We start from the raw sequence: 16,372 nt of genomic DNA, 5'->3' as shown, positions 1-16,372 counted from the left end.
ATGCATATATTTTAATGCCAGTCCTGGTAGTATAGACACAGAGGGGCAATTCACTAAGATTCGTAGTTGCGCCAGTGTCTGCTTCGCCGCACTTCGCCATGCATATCTTCGTCAGGCGTAATTTCGCCAGCGCTATGCAAATTCACTAAAATCCGAAGTTGCGCTCAGGGGAAGCGTAAGGTTGCGAAGTTGCACAAGCGTTAATTCGCCAAGCAAAGCAAAGTTACGCTAGCGATGCTTAATTTGCATACGGTGCCAAATTGAAGACACACACACACACAAAAAATAAGTTACCAGCACTCATGATAATGCGGTATATTCTGCCTGGGTGACAACCTCAAAACTTAAAATCGTAGAAGGAAGTCGCACTCACAGGACTTAGTTTGGCAAAAATGAAAAATATTTTATTCTCAACACCCTCAGTCACAACTAACATTTCTGCTGACTCCTCAGCCTTTCTCACTTTGAGAGAATATAAGACTCATTGACTAGCTGCCATCACTAGGATGATTGTTCGATCATAAATAGCCATTATATTAGATAAAGTTAATATTCCCACCATATTACATACAGGAAGGGCACAAACCGGTGCTGATGCTCCCGAGGGGGCAGTTCTCCAGTCCAAGTCGCGATCATCCGAAGGTGACCATAACCCACCTGACAGGTGGGTGCCTGTCTAGCAGGTAACCGACCGCTGCTTTCTCCATGCCACCAGGTATAACTTATGCAGTAAGTGCAGCGATGGCTCAATCCCAAACAAACTCAAACCGGCGCTGAAATTCCTGAGGAGGCAGTGCTCATATCCAAATTGTGATCCCCTGAAGGTGACTAGGTGAAGGTGACTTATTCACAAAGGTGCAAGGACCGCTTCCTCCGAGTGATGGGAGTACGTGAGGTAGGTGGGAGTTGTTATAAATTAAAATAAGGGATATGGGGGAAAATTTACTAAAGGGCGAAGTGGCTAACGCTGGCGAAAATTCACCAGCGTGACGTCATTTCTGCACTTCGCCGAGTTAATAATGGTCGCTGGTGTAATGATTCTAGCGAAGGAGATAGACTTTAGCGCAACTTCCCACTATAACGCCAGGCGTATTTTCACACTGGCGAAAGAGTGTTACTTCACAAATTCACTATGTTTTTATTTTTACTGAACGTTACCTCTATCGCCAGACTTGCCTTTGCCACCTCAGACCAGGCGAAGTGCAATGGAGTAGATAGGAGTTACTTGAAATTTTGTTGAAAATTTTTCTAAGTCCCAAAAAACGCTGCCATCTTTACCTTTTTCAGGGTGATAGGCTGCAAAAGAGCAATTTTTTTTAGGGTACCCTGCTTCCCCCCTACATTTACTAACATGTGGCACATAAACTATACACTGGGCTCATGTATAGGGAAATATAACAATTTTATTTTATTTTATTAAGGTTCCCAGGGCTTGTGTAGTGTAATGTATTTGCTGCAACATATATGTCCATTGAAATTTAAGTTCCCGCCGTATTCAAATTAGCCTACGCTAGTGCAAAACTACACTTGCCGAATTAATGCTAGCGAAACTTTGCAACCATTCGTCGCCGACGACGGAACTTCGCAACTTAGTGAATTAGCGTTGCCTGCGCAAAGTTTTGCCTGGAGAAGTGTGGCGATGTCGGCGAAGCCATTGCTGGCTAATTTTCGCCAGTTAGTGAATTTGCCCCGTAGCATGAAGATACTAAGTAACATTAAGCTATTCATTAAGGGTTAAACTGAGGAGGCTGAATGGGATCATCTGTGCTGGATCTGTAGTAACCAGGGTGGAACATGGGGAGTAGCCTATTTCATGAAAGGTAGCTTTGAACTATAGTGTTGAACTATAAATCACCTACTCAGAGAATGACACATAAACAACAATGTTTTTATAGTTGATGTGAGGTGTTACAACACTGATTAAAAATGCTATTTTTGTGAGAGAGGAGGGGGATAATTCATATTGTATACAGTAGGCTGTGGTGAAACGTATGTGAGTGAAACAATTACCCCTGCAGCATCTACAGCAGAGACACATTAAACTTGCTTGCTTGGGTCACTAGAATATGCTTTAATGAGAAAAATCTTCCTGCAGAGCACAGACCTTACAGTTAATTACATATCTTTATACACCAAGGCTGAAATGTTTCACCACCTCACACAATGGACAAATGGGGAGATGTTGTTCTGACCGGCAGAAATACAAGTTGCTTTAAAATTGGAAAGGGTTCAAAAAAAATAAAACTGAAGCAAATTTCAGGGATCATAAAAATATGTATAAAATAAACACTAAAAAAAGACAATAAGCACTACTCTAGTCCTGCATAAAACTAATTATATTCTGGCAATAATCAGTCCCCTTCACCCTGATAAAGGTTTTACAGTAAAAGCAGTTTAGCGCAAGTACATTATGAGATAAAGGAATTTTCTAAAGCACCCAAATATAAATATAATTCGATTATATGCACCCTGCTTCTAGCCATCATATTTAAATGTTATCCTCGGTTAAAGGGGCAGTATACCCCCTTTTCAACATGAGTTTAATAAATAATGGCTTGTCTGAACAAACTGTTGTTTAAATTAAAAAAGAAATCTAAGGTTTTTGTTTTTGAATGAAGCTACTCCATATTTGCTCCTTGTAAAGTAGATTACATAGGGCACAGAAAAACAGAACCATTATGCAGGGGCATTATCTGTGCTCTGGTAATCTAATTATATACCTCACAAGGAACAAACACAGGGTGGCGTCAATTTCTCTGTTTATCCGGTTTAATTCATGAAAAAATAATATCATTTTACTTGACTACCTAGATGCCACTTCCTGGACTTCTCCATGGCAGTCTCCTAGCTTGTTGCAAGAGCAGAAATAATGTCAGGCAGAGTTTAATTTTTTAAGTGGAAAACATTCTTACATGTACCTATGGTTGTAGTGAAGAATCAGCAAAGCAATTATATGAAGTTAACGAACAGTGTGGGTTATGTAGCAAAAGGTTACCAACTTTGGTACGAATATAACATCAGTAGCAACCAATTAGCAGGTAGCTTTTACTGTTTATCCATATAAAAGCAAACATCTTATTTGATTTTGAGTTACTACAATTTGGTAAACCTTTGCCTTTTATTACATATGGGGACATCCAGCTATGGAACACCCAAGTATACATATACAGTAGAACCCCCATTTTACAATTTTCAGGGGACCAGAAAAAATGGTATAAAATCAGGGAAATTTATTATGCATAATATATACTGTAGGAAGGACCACACAACAACAATGTAAAATGAGGGAAAACCTAAAATCAGGGGATGTAAAATTGAGGTTCCACTATAATTAGATTATATGCACCCTGGTTCTTGCCATCATATTTAAGTGATGGCTAAAACCAGGGTGCATATATCCTATACCTGGTTTCTGTCAATATTTGTAGGAAATTTGTATGTTCAATGTATACACCGATATATCGTACATAACTGCAGAATTTGTCGATAGTCTAGTAGCTGATCTGAGTATTGTAAGCACAATGCTGATTTATACATTGCTAGAATTGTCTAATTTTAAATGACAGTATTCCTAGCCCTTAGCTCCTGATCCTCTCAGGAATAAAAAAATATATATAATCAGGCAATTAAGTCATCAACTGTGACTAAAAGAAAGTTAGTGAGAATAAGGTCGTTGACAGTTTGTTACATGTTCACTCAACTGTAAGTTTCCACAATAATGCATTTCTTTGTGTAGGGAACCATTAAGCCATTATTACATTTACATTAAGGGACTAGTCATTTTGTCTTCTTTCTATCCCAGTATTCAATAAAATAATGTACAAAATAGGGTGTGGGTAAGCACCTTCCATTTTACTATATACTGGATGTGGTAACTGGAACTGGCAGAAAAAGTAGGAAAGAAACTAGATTTTCAGGAGACCAAAAAGACGTCTATAAAGCATAAAGATGGCAGAGGGGAGCAGGACCTTTAGTATTAGGTTGTTTATGATTGCTGCCCTTTTGTGATTGGTCTGCGGCTATAGCATTGTTTTTATTCTACATTCAATATATTGTACAACACAGCAGAATATGTTAATAATTCTTGAAACTTCTTCTCCTTTAAAGACTCATTCAAAGATTTACAAAATTGAATTTAATGAAAAATAAAAGCAGCACAATTCTTCCCAAAATGCAAATGCATTTCCTAGCTTTATCTACAATAAGGGATTATTTGTTAAGGTTCGAGTTGTATTTTCCATGAAAATTCGAGTTTTCAAGTCTTTTTTTATGGCAAAAAAACAATTTTTTGGGTTAAAAAAAAAAATTCTATTTTTTTTTTTTAAAAAAAAACGAAAAAATTTCAAGCATTATTATAACCCGACCATGGAAATAGAAACCTGTCAAGGTCATGTAGGAGTCAATAGCAGACGTCCCTTGAACCATTTAAAGATGTTAATAGCTTTTATGATGTTCGAGTTTTTTTCGGAGAGTTTTGCCCGAAAACGCAAGAGATTAGAGTGATTCAAGTTTTTCCTGCTGAAAAATCAATTTATTCAGGTTTTCAGGTTGTTAACCCCGAACTCACTGATTCGAGTTCTTTCCATTTGAGTTTTTTCTTAAATTAGAAACTATTCAAGTGAGTTCATTCGAGGTATAAAAAACTTGACCTTTGATAAATAACCCCCTAAATGTCATCTGCTGCTCAAATGAAAAGGCAGGTGTTTCTAAAATTTTCAAAAGCATTTCTTGGGCCTAGGCTTCTCTGGACTTTTTTTTAGGGGGGTATTTACTAAAACTGAAGTTTATTCAATTTTTTTCACCATTCACGGATTGAAATAATTTATCCAAAATTCTTTTTGATAAAGTCGGAGCAAAAAAAGCATCACAACAAATTTGTGGGTCAATTCAATTAGTACAATTGATGCTCAGAAAACTCAACTTTATTGAATTGTCGCTGTGAAAACTCGACTTTACTGGATTATCGGATGAAAACCGGAGAGGATCATGATGTCATGAAACACCTTCAGAGACATCTGCCCTTGCCTTCTACATGATCTCGACAAGTTTTGGCTGGAGTATTTTCGGATTCGTATTTTTAGCAGCTATAATGAATCTGTAAAAATTCTAGTTTTTTTTTCCACTACAAATTTGAGTTTTCCCCTTTAAAAACTCGACCAGAAAATCGAGGTTTAAAAAATGGGCCCCTTGAAAGCTCTCTCTATACACACAGTTTGGAATATTGTCTTTATTTCTTACAATGTTGTGTAGAGCAGAGATATTACAAAAAAGCCCTAAAGACATAATTATGAACAGTAACAATGAAAACAGAGAGTAGAGATATGATAGAAACATTTTAATTTACCAAGGGGGTGTTTAGGCAACATTTATTGTTGTTGACAGGACCATTGTTCATGATAAAATGAATATATAAAATAACAAGATCAAGAAGCCAGTCTTCAACTACAGCAAAGCTCAAGAGTAATATTGAAAAAACTGTTTCATTAAAAGTGATACAGGCATCACAATAAAAAATGTTTACCTCTGAAAACAATGGGTGATATTGCATAAATGAATGTAGAAAATTTGACAACTTTACATTTGTAAAATGTTATCGTCCCTTGGTGAGAACAAAATTTAAACTAAATTAGGAAATTAGATTGGTTGGAGCTTCTTTATCCACAAAGTATCTGCTTTTTAAGAAGTAAACATGTTAATTATCCAGACCAAATAACTGACCAGGAATTGACCACTTAGTTAATGAATGATGTCATAATGATATCAAAACTATTTATTAGTGCGTGAGCACTCCATTCAAACGTGCTCAATGCAACTAAGTATCCTCTTAGATCAAAAAACTTTTATAGAGGCAGGATTTGATCTAATGGCTCTTGCCAGATATTGGAATGCTCTTGATAATGATTTTGCCTTAGTCTTAATAAAGATAGATTTTCTACATTCATCAGCAACTGCTGATAAGATTTATTATATCTTCTAGTTCATTCTTAATATGCATTTAATTTGGATAAAGTGTAAATCCATCCCAAGTCTATAAATTTTCAAAGCAATTGCAAGTTGGCAGATATGACCTCTGCATATTATGCCCTTTTGCCTTTTTCCATGGTTCGTTGTAACACTCAGATAATCAGTTCTAGCCTCCAGAATCCCTGTACAGGAATCCCATTTTATAGTGTCAGATGTAGGCACATGCAATCCTTGTTTAAACTCTGCTCTGAATAAGAAATAGGCAAATGTACAAATGTGATACAGTAGTTATAAAAATGATGGGAAGGCAGCAAACCATGAGAGACAGCTTTCTAGTTGTCAGAAGTATGGAAATCAAATTAAAAACAAAAAAATAAATGTGTTTGTTCAGAAAACGTACAATTGATGCTCAAAAGTAATTTCAAAGATGAGCAAAGGAAAGAGCCAAAATGCTTTTTCTTTTTTTCTTGTGGGCTGTAGGTGTGCAAACATTATCTATTGTGTGCACTTTTAAAAAATCTGAGTACACAGAAGTCAGAGCAAGTGTTGAATAATGTGGTTGCATGCAAAACCTTTTGTGTGCAAATGAAAGGGGCTTCAAGATTACCTTTGTGGGTGAGCACCAAGTGCTTTCAAGAGTGATAGGTCAGTTTGGCACGTGCTAAGCAATATCTGCATGGTTTAAACCTCCCAAAAACAGGCCTACTCTGCACTGTCAAAGATTAAGTTTTATTTCTCATTTTTGCCTATTTTGTAGAGACTTCAATCGAATGAAGAATGTTATTCCAAGCCCATAGAATAAAGTACAAAGATTCTGTTCTAATTCACTATTTATTAATAGGAGGGCTAAAATAAACACCAGAATACCTGGGTTTAGAATTGTACAGGGATTTGGGTAAAAAATTGCATCTGAGGTAAGGGAGTTGGTGAAGATGCCCAAAACATCACCAGTTGAATTACTGAGCTAATTAGGCCGGCAGCATGTGATTGTAAATGTGTCATGAATCAAAGTCTTTAATTTTCAGAATCTGTCATAAGAGAATTCTTTCAGTTTAAATAATGAAATATATATATTCACAGCTATCCTTTCTAGATGCTGAATAGTAAATATTTCAATAAATTAATTTGGAGATTGGTTCGACTCCAAGACAGATGTTAGATATAAAGAAATACCATTAGTTGATTGCTGCTTTAATTATCAAAAGCTTCTTTATAGCATTTGAGTCTGTACGCCATGATATTTTATTGCAAGAGGTTCTTCAAGCATGGTAAGTCAGTATGAATGCTATCTTCCTTTAAAAAAAATAAATAATTATTCAGTGTCTTCCACAACTAAAACCATTTGAACTTCCAGCATCAGTATTTCCTGTTCACCCCATGGCTGGCATAATAATGTACATATTTTCCAATAATAATATCTGTAATAATGTACAGATTTTCCCATAATAATATAATTATCTGCTTTTCAGCTTCTACTACTACAGCCAAAAAAAATTTGAAATACAACAGTTCTAAAAACGGAGACATCGCAACTGGTAACCTCAAAAGCACTAAGCAATGTATTTGTTCTTAAGCGTTAAAGCTCTCATCAACAACCATAAGGATTTCAGCATGTTTGTTTTTTATTTCAGGAATTAATATCCATTCTGATTAACTTCATAAGGATGTAAACGGATCCTTTAATATTGCTTGTTTTTTTGCAAAATTTATTTAAATTTCTGCACCACCTTGCTGCCCCTCCAACCCAAAGGAGCACTTGTAACACATACAGCGGATATGTGACAGTATTTATTTGTTTCAAGGTGAACGAGCCTTTTTATGTGAAAACCTCCCTAAATCCATAGTTAGTGCAGTGCGGGGCCAAGTTAACATGGCACCCCAGGCAACTGGTGCACATTCAGCCCGCCAATGAATGAGCACGTGCAAGCATGCTCCAGCGAGGGTCAGATAGAAGACCTGGAGGGCCCAGATTGCTCTTAAAACTGCAGGCATTTTCGATCCAGCAGGGTCTGAACTAGGGCAGTGCAGGCAGAAGAGGTACATGACCAGTGCCCCCACACTATTGTGCCCTAGGCACGTGCCTCTTTTTACTACCCCTAGTTCCAGCCCTGGTTAGTGAAATGTCAAATGTAAAAATATTGTAAGACATACATGAGTACAGGACCACAAAAACTACTTGACTCACTGTATGATCATTATACCAACTACTGTAAACATATCACCCATCTAAACAAGGTTTGTCTCATCAAGAAAAGCTCAACAACCACATCATAAGCATACATTTTGAGAAACTGTAACTACAGAGCATAGTGCTCTGCAAACTCAAAACAGCAACAATCGAAACAAGAAGTCATTCCAGTAATGATGCTGTAAAGGGTTAGCAGGCTCACACTGATCATTCTGTGTTGTCCTTACAGCATAAAAGTTTTTGCTCCTCTTAAACTTTTTCTGTTTAACTGTTTTATTCTCCCTAACAAGGTTCAAGGCAAAAATAGTCACCGTTGCTTTCTATATATCAATAATATCATATATCTGTATATTTAACATAAGACTAAAATGCATCAAAATGTGGCAATGTTATCAGTGGATCTGAATGATTCGGTTCAAACATGGCAGATTACAGAGAGGAAGCTAGAAGTGAGTGAGCAGGCTGGCTGCAAATAAGAAATAATACATCAGATCTGGGAGTTATAGAAGTTGAAAAGCAATAAACAATTAAATGTTTTGCCTTTTGAACGGCTATTTTTATATTATTTTATGTTGGCAGTACCCCTTTAGAAAAAGGACAAAATGAGGATCTGTCAAGACCCCACCAGGACAGGTAAAAGTTATGATCTGCCTACTGTAATAACTGAATAAAGTAATAACAGAGTAAAACAGATCCCTCATCTTAAACAGCCAGAAGAAGCCTTAAAAACGGACCCTAATTATCTCATTAGGTCTTACTAGCCAATAGGAGGTGTCACATGTTGACAATAAAAGAGCTTAATAAAGTCTATGACACCCCAAACTTTGGGCTAACACTTAACAACAATGGGATTTTCTAAGAAACTGAGTGTGGATCTAAAAATGAAGCTAACATTTGCCAACAAAGCAGATGTTATAGTTTCCAATGTCTGTAATGTCATCAAGACTTGGCAGTTAGGAGGAACTGTGGAAGTCAATGCAAGATCTGGAATACCAAGGAAACTTTCAGAGAGGACTCATTGTATGCTGTCCAGAAGGCAAATCCTCATATGACTGACATAAGGATCTGCAGGAAGTGGTGTTGCGGGTTCCATGCTAAAGTGTTGCTTGAACAAATCTGAAGCCTTACCTGTGACCTCATTACAAATGTCTATGTCTATAAGGTATGGAAAACATGATCTATACAAGCCAGTTGCCATTTGTAAACAAGTAATAGTGTAACTCTTTGGCCACAATCCCCAAAGGTTGTTTGGAGAAAAAGGATTAGCATTCGATAAACACATTGGCATCCCCAATGGATACTTTAGGCTTTGGGATTGTGTGGCATCCAGTGGCACATTGAACAGTGTACATGTAGAAGGAAAGAATGAACTCCACTAATAATCAGCAAATTCTGGATGCCAATGTGAAACAGTCAACTAAGAAGCTGAAGCTGAAAAGGGGATGGTTCCTACAATAAGCAAATGGCCCCAAACAATAGGCCACCTTGAGTTACTTGAAGAAAAACAAACTGAAGGTTTAGGAATGACCCTTACAATACCCTTTCTCAAACATCATTGAAAATCTGTGAGTAGATCATAAACAGGCAAGACAGTCAACAAGATCTAGGAATTAGAAGGGATTAGCAAGGACGAGTAAGCAAAGATCCCTACAAAGATGAGCTGTGATATATGCCAAATGGGTGTTAAAGACTTACCTAATAGGGTGTCCAAACACTTGTACATGTCCCTATTACTATTTTACCCCATGTTATAAAGTTTGTGAAACAATATTTAACTGCATTAACATTTGCAAATATTTGTTAACACACTGATTCCTGCAGTAGTTGTTATTACTTACAAAACTAAATGTGTAATTTGGCAACGGGTGCACACATTTTGCATTCAGCTTTATATTATGTTGCATTTACACAACCTCACAAGAATTAGCATTAATAATATGTGTGTGTTAATAGGGCGAAGGGTTAAGGGGCTGCAGAACCACCAATATCATCTATGCCTAGACCTGCCAGTGCATTAAAGCAGCAATGACAGAATAGTCTCCTAGTAAAGGTGGCTGAATTTCAGTGTGCTTTGGAGAAAGTATAATCAACTGTGAAGACACACAGCTTTATACCTTGATATTTCATTGTGCAGATGAAACAGCGGCTTATATAGTTGGAGGCCACATGACACACATTATTCATTTCAATAAGAAAGGGTATGACAGGGGGTGTCAGAATTGAAAATGTATGTTCCATTACAGTATGATGCCATATTATACTGTAATTTTAACAGAGTAATTTTTCTACACTTGAACTATGTTTAGATTAGTTTTCTAGCACTTAACCTATGGCAGCTAACACTACAAGCATTTGCCACTTATTATTCACTCATCTCAACAAAATTAGCTCTGACATATAAACTAGCTCAGTCATGCATGTCTTCAGACAAGCCTCCCAGGAATTTTCTCTTGGGATTTGCAGTTCATCATCTTTTCCATCCAAACATTTATAATTTCAAATGCCAGAATCATCTTCCTTGTTCCACAAATGATTGCCTGCCCATCACTACTGAGCCAAAACACATGGTTCCTATCAAGCAGCAAATAATATACAATTTCAGCATTTGCATCACGTATGTTCACAGATGCCCCCATTAACAATGTAAACTGCTATTGCTTTTAATACAGTTGAGATGAATAGGTATGTTTATCACTTGTCAGGGTACGACACAGTTACATGCAATAATGCTAGCCAACTATCCCTATCACAGCCTTTAACAGTTAGTAGTGTGAACAGTCCAGTGTATTGAACTACAATAAGTGGAGACTGATGATCTACTTTGAACCATTTCAGGAAGAAGAGTTTAAGGCAATTTGCGATGTTGGGGAGGAGTTAGATTAAAGGGGTGATTTATCTTTAAGTTAACTTTTAGTATTTTATAGAATGGCCAATTTTAAACAATTGGTCTTCATTATTTATGTTTTTTGCTTCCTCTGACTCTCTACCATTTTTAAATGAGGTCATTGAGCCCATCTAAAAACAAATGCTCTGTAAGGCTAATGTAATGCTAATTTTTATTACTCATCCTTCTGTTCAGGCCCTCTACTATTCATATTCCAGTATCTAATTCAAATCAGTGCCTGGTTGCTAGGGTAATTTGGCCCTTTTCAACCAGGTTGCTGAAACCGCAAACTGGAGAACTGCTCAATAAAAAGCTAAATAACTCAAAAAACACAAATTATAAAAATTGAAAACCAATTGCAAAAATAAAATGAGATAGGCTGTGCAAAATAAACAATGTTTCTAACATAGTTAGTTAGCCAAAAATGTAATCTATAAAGCCTGGAGTGGGCAGATGTCCAACATAACAGAACACAGCTTCCTGCTTTTCAGCTCTCTCTGAGTTAGTTAGTGACTATAAGGGGGCCACATAGGACATAACTAGTGATGGGTGAATCTGACCTGTTTCGCTTCGCGGAAAATTTGCGAAACTGTGGAAATTGGTTGAAATGTATTGAAGTCTAAAATTTTATTTTTTTGAGGCATGACAATTTTTTTCTCCCATTGGTGAAAAATTTCGCTCATCACTAGACATAACTGTTCAGTGCAATTGATCCTTAGCATGCAGGTCAGATTCAAAAGCAAACAATTATGACCCATCTCCCCCCCTCAAGTCACTGATTGGTTGCTGCCGGGTAACCAATCAGTGGAAACCAAGAGAGCTACAAAGCAAGAAGTAGTGTTCTGGCTATTATGTTAGACATCAGCTCACTCCAGCCTTTATATGTTACATTTTTGGCTCACTAACTATTTTGTTACATTGTTATTTTGTACTGAACAATTCCTTTAAGACTGAGTCAGTAGAGTCAGGTCAGCTAGAGACCAGGATGGGGTTTAAAGAACTCTTCATACCAGCAGAACCCAACAAGGTAGGTACATCAAGTTTAGGGAAAAATATCTAAATTTCTAAGTAGAGTATTTGGATTACTACACAAAACCTCTGGCTGCAATAAGAAAAAAATTAGCAGCATATTTTAAACTACTGTACACTGAGATAAAAAGTAACCCATGGTTATAACAAACCCTGGGTACCAACAAATAACATGCCTTTACATAGCCGATTTAGTATTGAACATGTTATGCACTATTTTTAGTCAATTTGCGGCATCTTAAAGGGGCACATTTACAAAGCTCGAGTGAAGGATTCGAATTAAAAAAACTTCGAATTTCGAAGTGGTTTTTTGGCTACTTCGACCATCGAATGGGCTACTTCGACCTTCGACTACGACTTTGACTACGAGTCGAACGATTCGAACTAAAAATCGTTCGACTATTCGACCATTCGATAATCGAAGTACTGTCTCTTTAAGAAAAACTTCGACCCCCTAGTTCGGCAAAAAGCTACCGAACTCAATGTTAGCCTATGGGGAAGGTCCCCATAGGCTTGCCTGTGTTTTTTTGATCGAAGGATATTCCTTCGATCGTTGGATTAAAATCCTTCGAATCGTTCGATTCGAAGGATTTAATCGTTCGATCGTAGGATTAGCGCTAAATCAGCGCTAAATCGTTCGACTTCGATATTCGAAGTCGAACGATTTTAGTTCCTAGTCGAATATCGAGGGTTAACCCTCGATATTCGACCCTTAGTAAATCTGCCCCTAAGTGTTTACAAATAATATCACTTCCAAACACTTAGCACGGAGGCAAACCACATTCCACCTCTAGGAATAATACTACTTCTACCACTTTCTCTGAAGTCCCAGCGCAGCATAGAAGAAATAAAAATCCTTGTTTGATTATTTCATAGTAGAAGGTCAGAAAACAAGCTAATCAATCTCGCTAAAAGGCAAAAAAATGAAGCTCCTTGAAACTAATATATAACATTATCAGAAAACTCAATCACAATCTAATGGAAACAGATGGCAATATCTTTCCTTTAAGAGGTATACATAATGCTAGTTTTCTGAGACAAATCCTTGAAGTGTAAGAGCAGCCATTTATCCAACTCCTGAATGTGTTCTTGGCTCTGAAAATTGCCCAGGTTTTTGCATACTTGTATTTTCATGCATATACATTTATTATGGATATCAAAACATTAAACAGATTACTACCTGAATATGTATTGCACAATGGAGTACCTCTAGCCTAGCATACAGATTGAGATTTTGTACATTCTTACCCCGCCCTAAGCTAAATGATAGTTTTTTGCATTTAAGCAACTTTTAATTTGTTTTACAGCTTATGGCTGCAGAATTTAGAATTCCATATGCCGCATTTCAAAGCATATCATATTGCATACTTGTACTGTTCCCTACAAACTGCCTGGCATTCTGTTTTTCTGTTTCAGTGCAAAGCTTGAATCAGAGGGACCATATTCTGCACATTTATTTTGCTAAATTGAATCAGTATGCAAGAGCTGCTATTTCAAATGCAGGCTACTGGTTTGCATGAAACGATGGGAATACTAATCAATATGTAATCTGGTATGCCTTGGACCTGATATGAAATTACATCTTTTATTAAGTTGATCTTTATAATGTATTCTGACCTGTTTAGATTAATCAGGTTGGATGATGCCATCTGTGGATTGTGATTTCGTATGTTGTTGTATATAAGGAATCGTTCATGTGTTTCAATTCTTCATATTTGTTATGGACTGTGTTAAACCCTACACCATCAGGTTAGTAAAGGCAAATTGGGAGCAATATGCAACCATGACTGTATATAAACGTTACCACTAAAGTGAATTCTATCCTGTGGTACCCAATTCTTGGGGGCAAACAGGTAATAAAATGTTTGTATCTGGGCATACTTTCATTTGCTTCTCCCATTGGCACTGTTATCACCAGACTGGTCAGTGCTTTGATTTTATCCTGGCTTGGGTTCTTATCATTCACACATTTCATATAAATGATGTATTAAAAAAAAGGTGAGAAACATGAATGTGTATTTATGAAGTTAAGGGCAGTATACATGGTACTGCCTACCATTCAAAATGATCTATACTAGGGATACTATACTAGGGATGCATCAAATCCACTATTTGAGATTCGGCCGAATCCTTGGTCAAAGATTCGGCCGAATAACGAACCAAATCCGTCACGAAAAGTCACGTGATTTCCCTACCCGCCCCTAATTTACATATGCAAATTAGGATTCGGATTCGGTTCTGCCAGGCACAAGGATTCTGAATCCTGGATTAGGTGCATCCCTAATCTATACAATAACTACATGGAAGCCAATATATTTATAGGTTTTTACAGAGAGAACCATTTATAGAAAGAACGGTTTACATCTTTAAGTGCAAAATGAATGTCTCATTTATTAACATAGGTGCTAATTGCTAAAATGAAGTTGACAATAGCAATTTGAACTCGTATTAGACTGTAGACTACTTTAGTGCAATTTAGCACCATTAGCATTGTCCATTGCAGGCAGGGAAAGCATAATGCACTCCCCAAAATATCTGTACTGGCAAATACAGTTAGGGCAGGACTCCACGGACGATTCCGGCGCGATCCGACACGCTGCGCAAAAACGCAGGCGTCACTGTGGATGCAACGGAAATAACGTAAGTAATGCTATTGTCAGATCATGTCGCATTGTTGACTTTCCCTGCCTGCAACGGACAATGCTAATGACAATGCCATTTGCTATTAGCAACTGCATTTTAGCAAGTTAGCACCTATGTTAATAAATGAGACATTCATTTTGCACCTAAAGATGTAAACTGTTCTTTCTATAAATGGTTCTCTGTAAAAACCTATAAATATATTGGCTTCCATGTAGCTATTGTATAGATCATTTTGAATGGTAGGCAGTACCATATACTGTATACGTTATACACCAATACATATAATGTTCATACAATGTATGCAGCATTGAAAGTAAGGATTAGTTTTAGGGTTTATTTTGAAGTGATACCACTGTTTAAGACGCTTATGTATTTGTTGTCACTATGAGCAGCAACATTGGGCTTCCCTATTTTTCCAACAGGAAACACCAGGGCCCAGACCAGGCCCCATTTGCAGAAACCCGCACCTTGCTTGAGCTATTGCAAGAAGTCATCCTGCCCCCCACCTTCCCCATTCAATGGCAGCTCTGTCATCAAGAGATTTTTGAGGGCAACATCAATGGAAATTAAACCATATTCTGTTAAATAATTACACTTAGCTTTCTTACCATAGGGAAAAATAATGTTGCACTTATAACTTACAGTTGCAAGTTTCTGAACATCTTCATCAGACGCACCCAAAGAAGCAAGACCAATCTCCTGTGAAAACTGGGCAAATTTGGGGTCCGCAAGCAAAGGAACATGGCCCAGCAATTCATGGCATGTGTCCCTGTCAGAAATATACATATGTAATGTTAATTTAGGGAATTTGACATTTTGTTGGTTTTTGTGACAATGGATATATTCAAGTACAGTATTATAAATTGCTGTGCCCAAAACTTACATTATTGTATTATTCATTCATAAAATAATTAATATACCTACACTTTAGGCAAGTGAATGAACTGCAAATACACTTTTGACCCTTTTATTGTGCTACCAAAAGTATCAACGTTTCAGGATGAAGGAGGGTTCCCCCCCCAAAAAATTGATACTGTGGGTAACACAATAAAAGGGGTCAACACCCCGACTGCATAATCTTGTGTGTGTGGATCCATTACTAAACGATTGCAGTCTATGGAAGATCACATTTCCTTAATCTGGATTTTACTGGATAACACATTTCCAGATAAACGCTCCTATACCTGTTTCATTTAAGGTACATGCCCAAAAAAGTGTATATATATGCAAGTGGGACCAGCACAACCATTTTGTAGGCAAAAAGAAAAATGTATTCAACATTTCGGTCCTTATTAGGACCTTAATTGGTCCGTGATAAAAGTTTGGTCTCTTCCAGATCTTACTGATGACATGTGGGAGGACGCATTACCAGACTTAATATCCATCAGAAATAGTTATATTCTGTACAAACGAAGTTCATGAATTGGGTGTACCTCAAACCTTACAGAATTTCCAAAATATTCCCCCAGGCTTCTGACATATGTATAAAGTGTGAATGTCACATTGGTTCATACATGCAACACACCATATGTGGAAATATGATCAACTAGCAATCACAGAGTGAAACCAGACAGGAGTTTTAAGCAGGCTTCTCTCTGCTCTTTATTTTCAGCAGAAAGATATCTTGTTTCAAACAAAAAGTGTAACAAGCAAAAGTAATTTTT

At 37.0% G+C, this 16,372-nt stretch overlaps 1 protein-coding gene across 1 annotated transcript in view; it reads right to left on the bottom strand.

Moving 5' to 3' along the window:
• LOC108710258 (tryptophan 5-hydroxylase 2) overlaps positions 1-16,372 on the bottom strand; it is a 110,177-nt gene that overhangs the window by 44,601 nt on the left and 49,204 nt on the right. The window contains exon 8 of the mRNA XM_041586353.1: positions 15,351-15,477. Within this exon, the coding sequence (XP_041442287.1) occupies positions 15,351-15,477 (127 nt within the window). The remainder of the gene's footprint in view (positions 1-15,350; positions 15,478-16,372) is intronic.

The sequence above is a fragment of the Xenopus laevis genome, chromosome 3L (assembly GCF_017654675.1).
Source record: "Xenopus laevis strain J_2021 chromosome 3L, Xenopus_laevis_v10.1, whole genome shotgun sequence".
Classification (NCBI taxonomy): domain Eukaryota; kingdom Metazoa; phylum Chordata; class Amphibia; order Anura; family Pipidae; genus Xenopus; species Xenopus laevis.
Note: the sequence above shows the minus strand (reverse complement) of the source record. Positions and strands in the feature narration are given on the sequence as shown.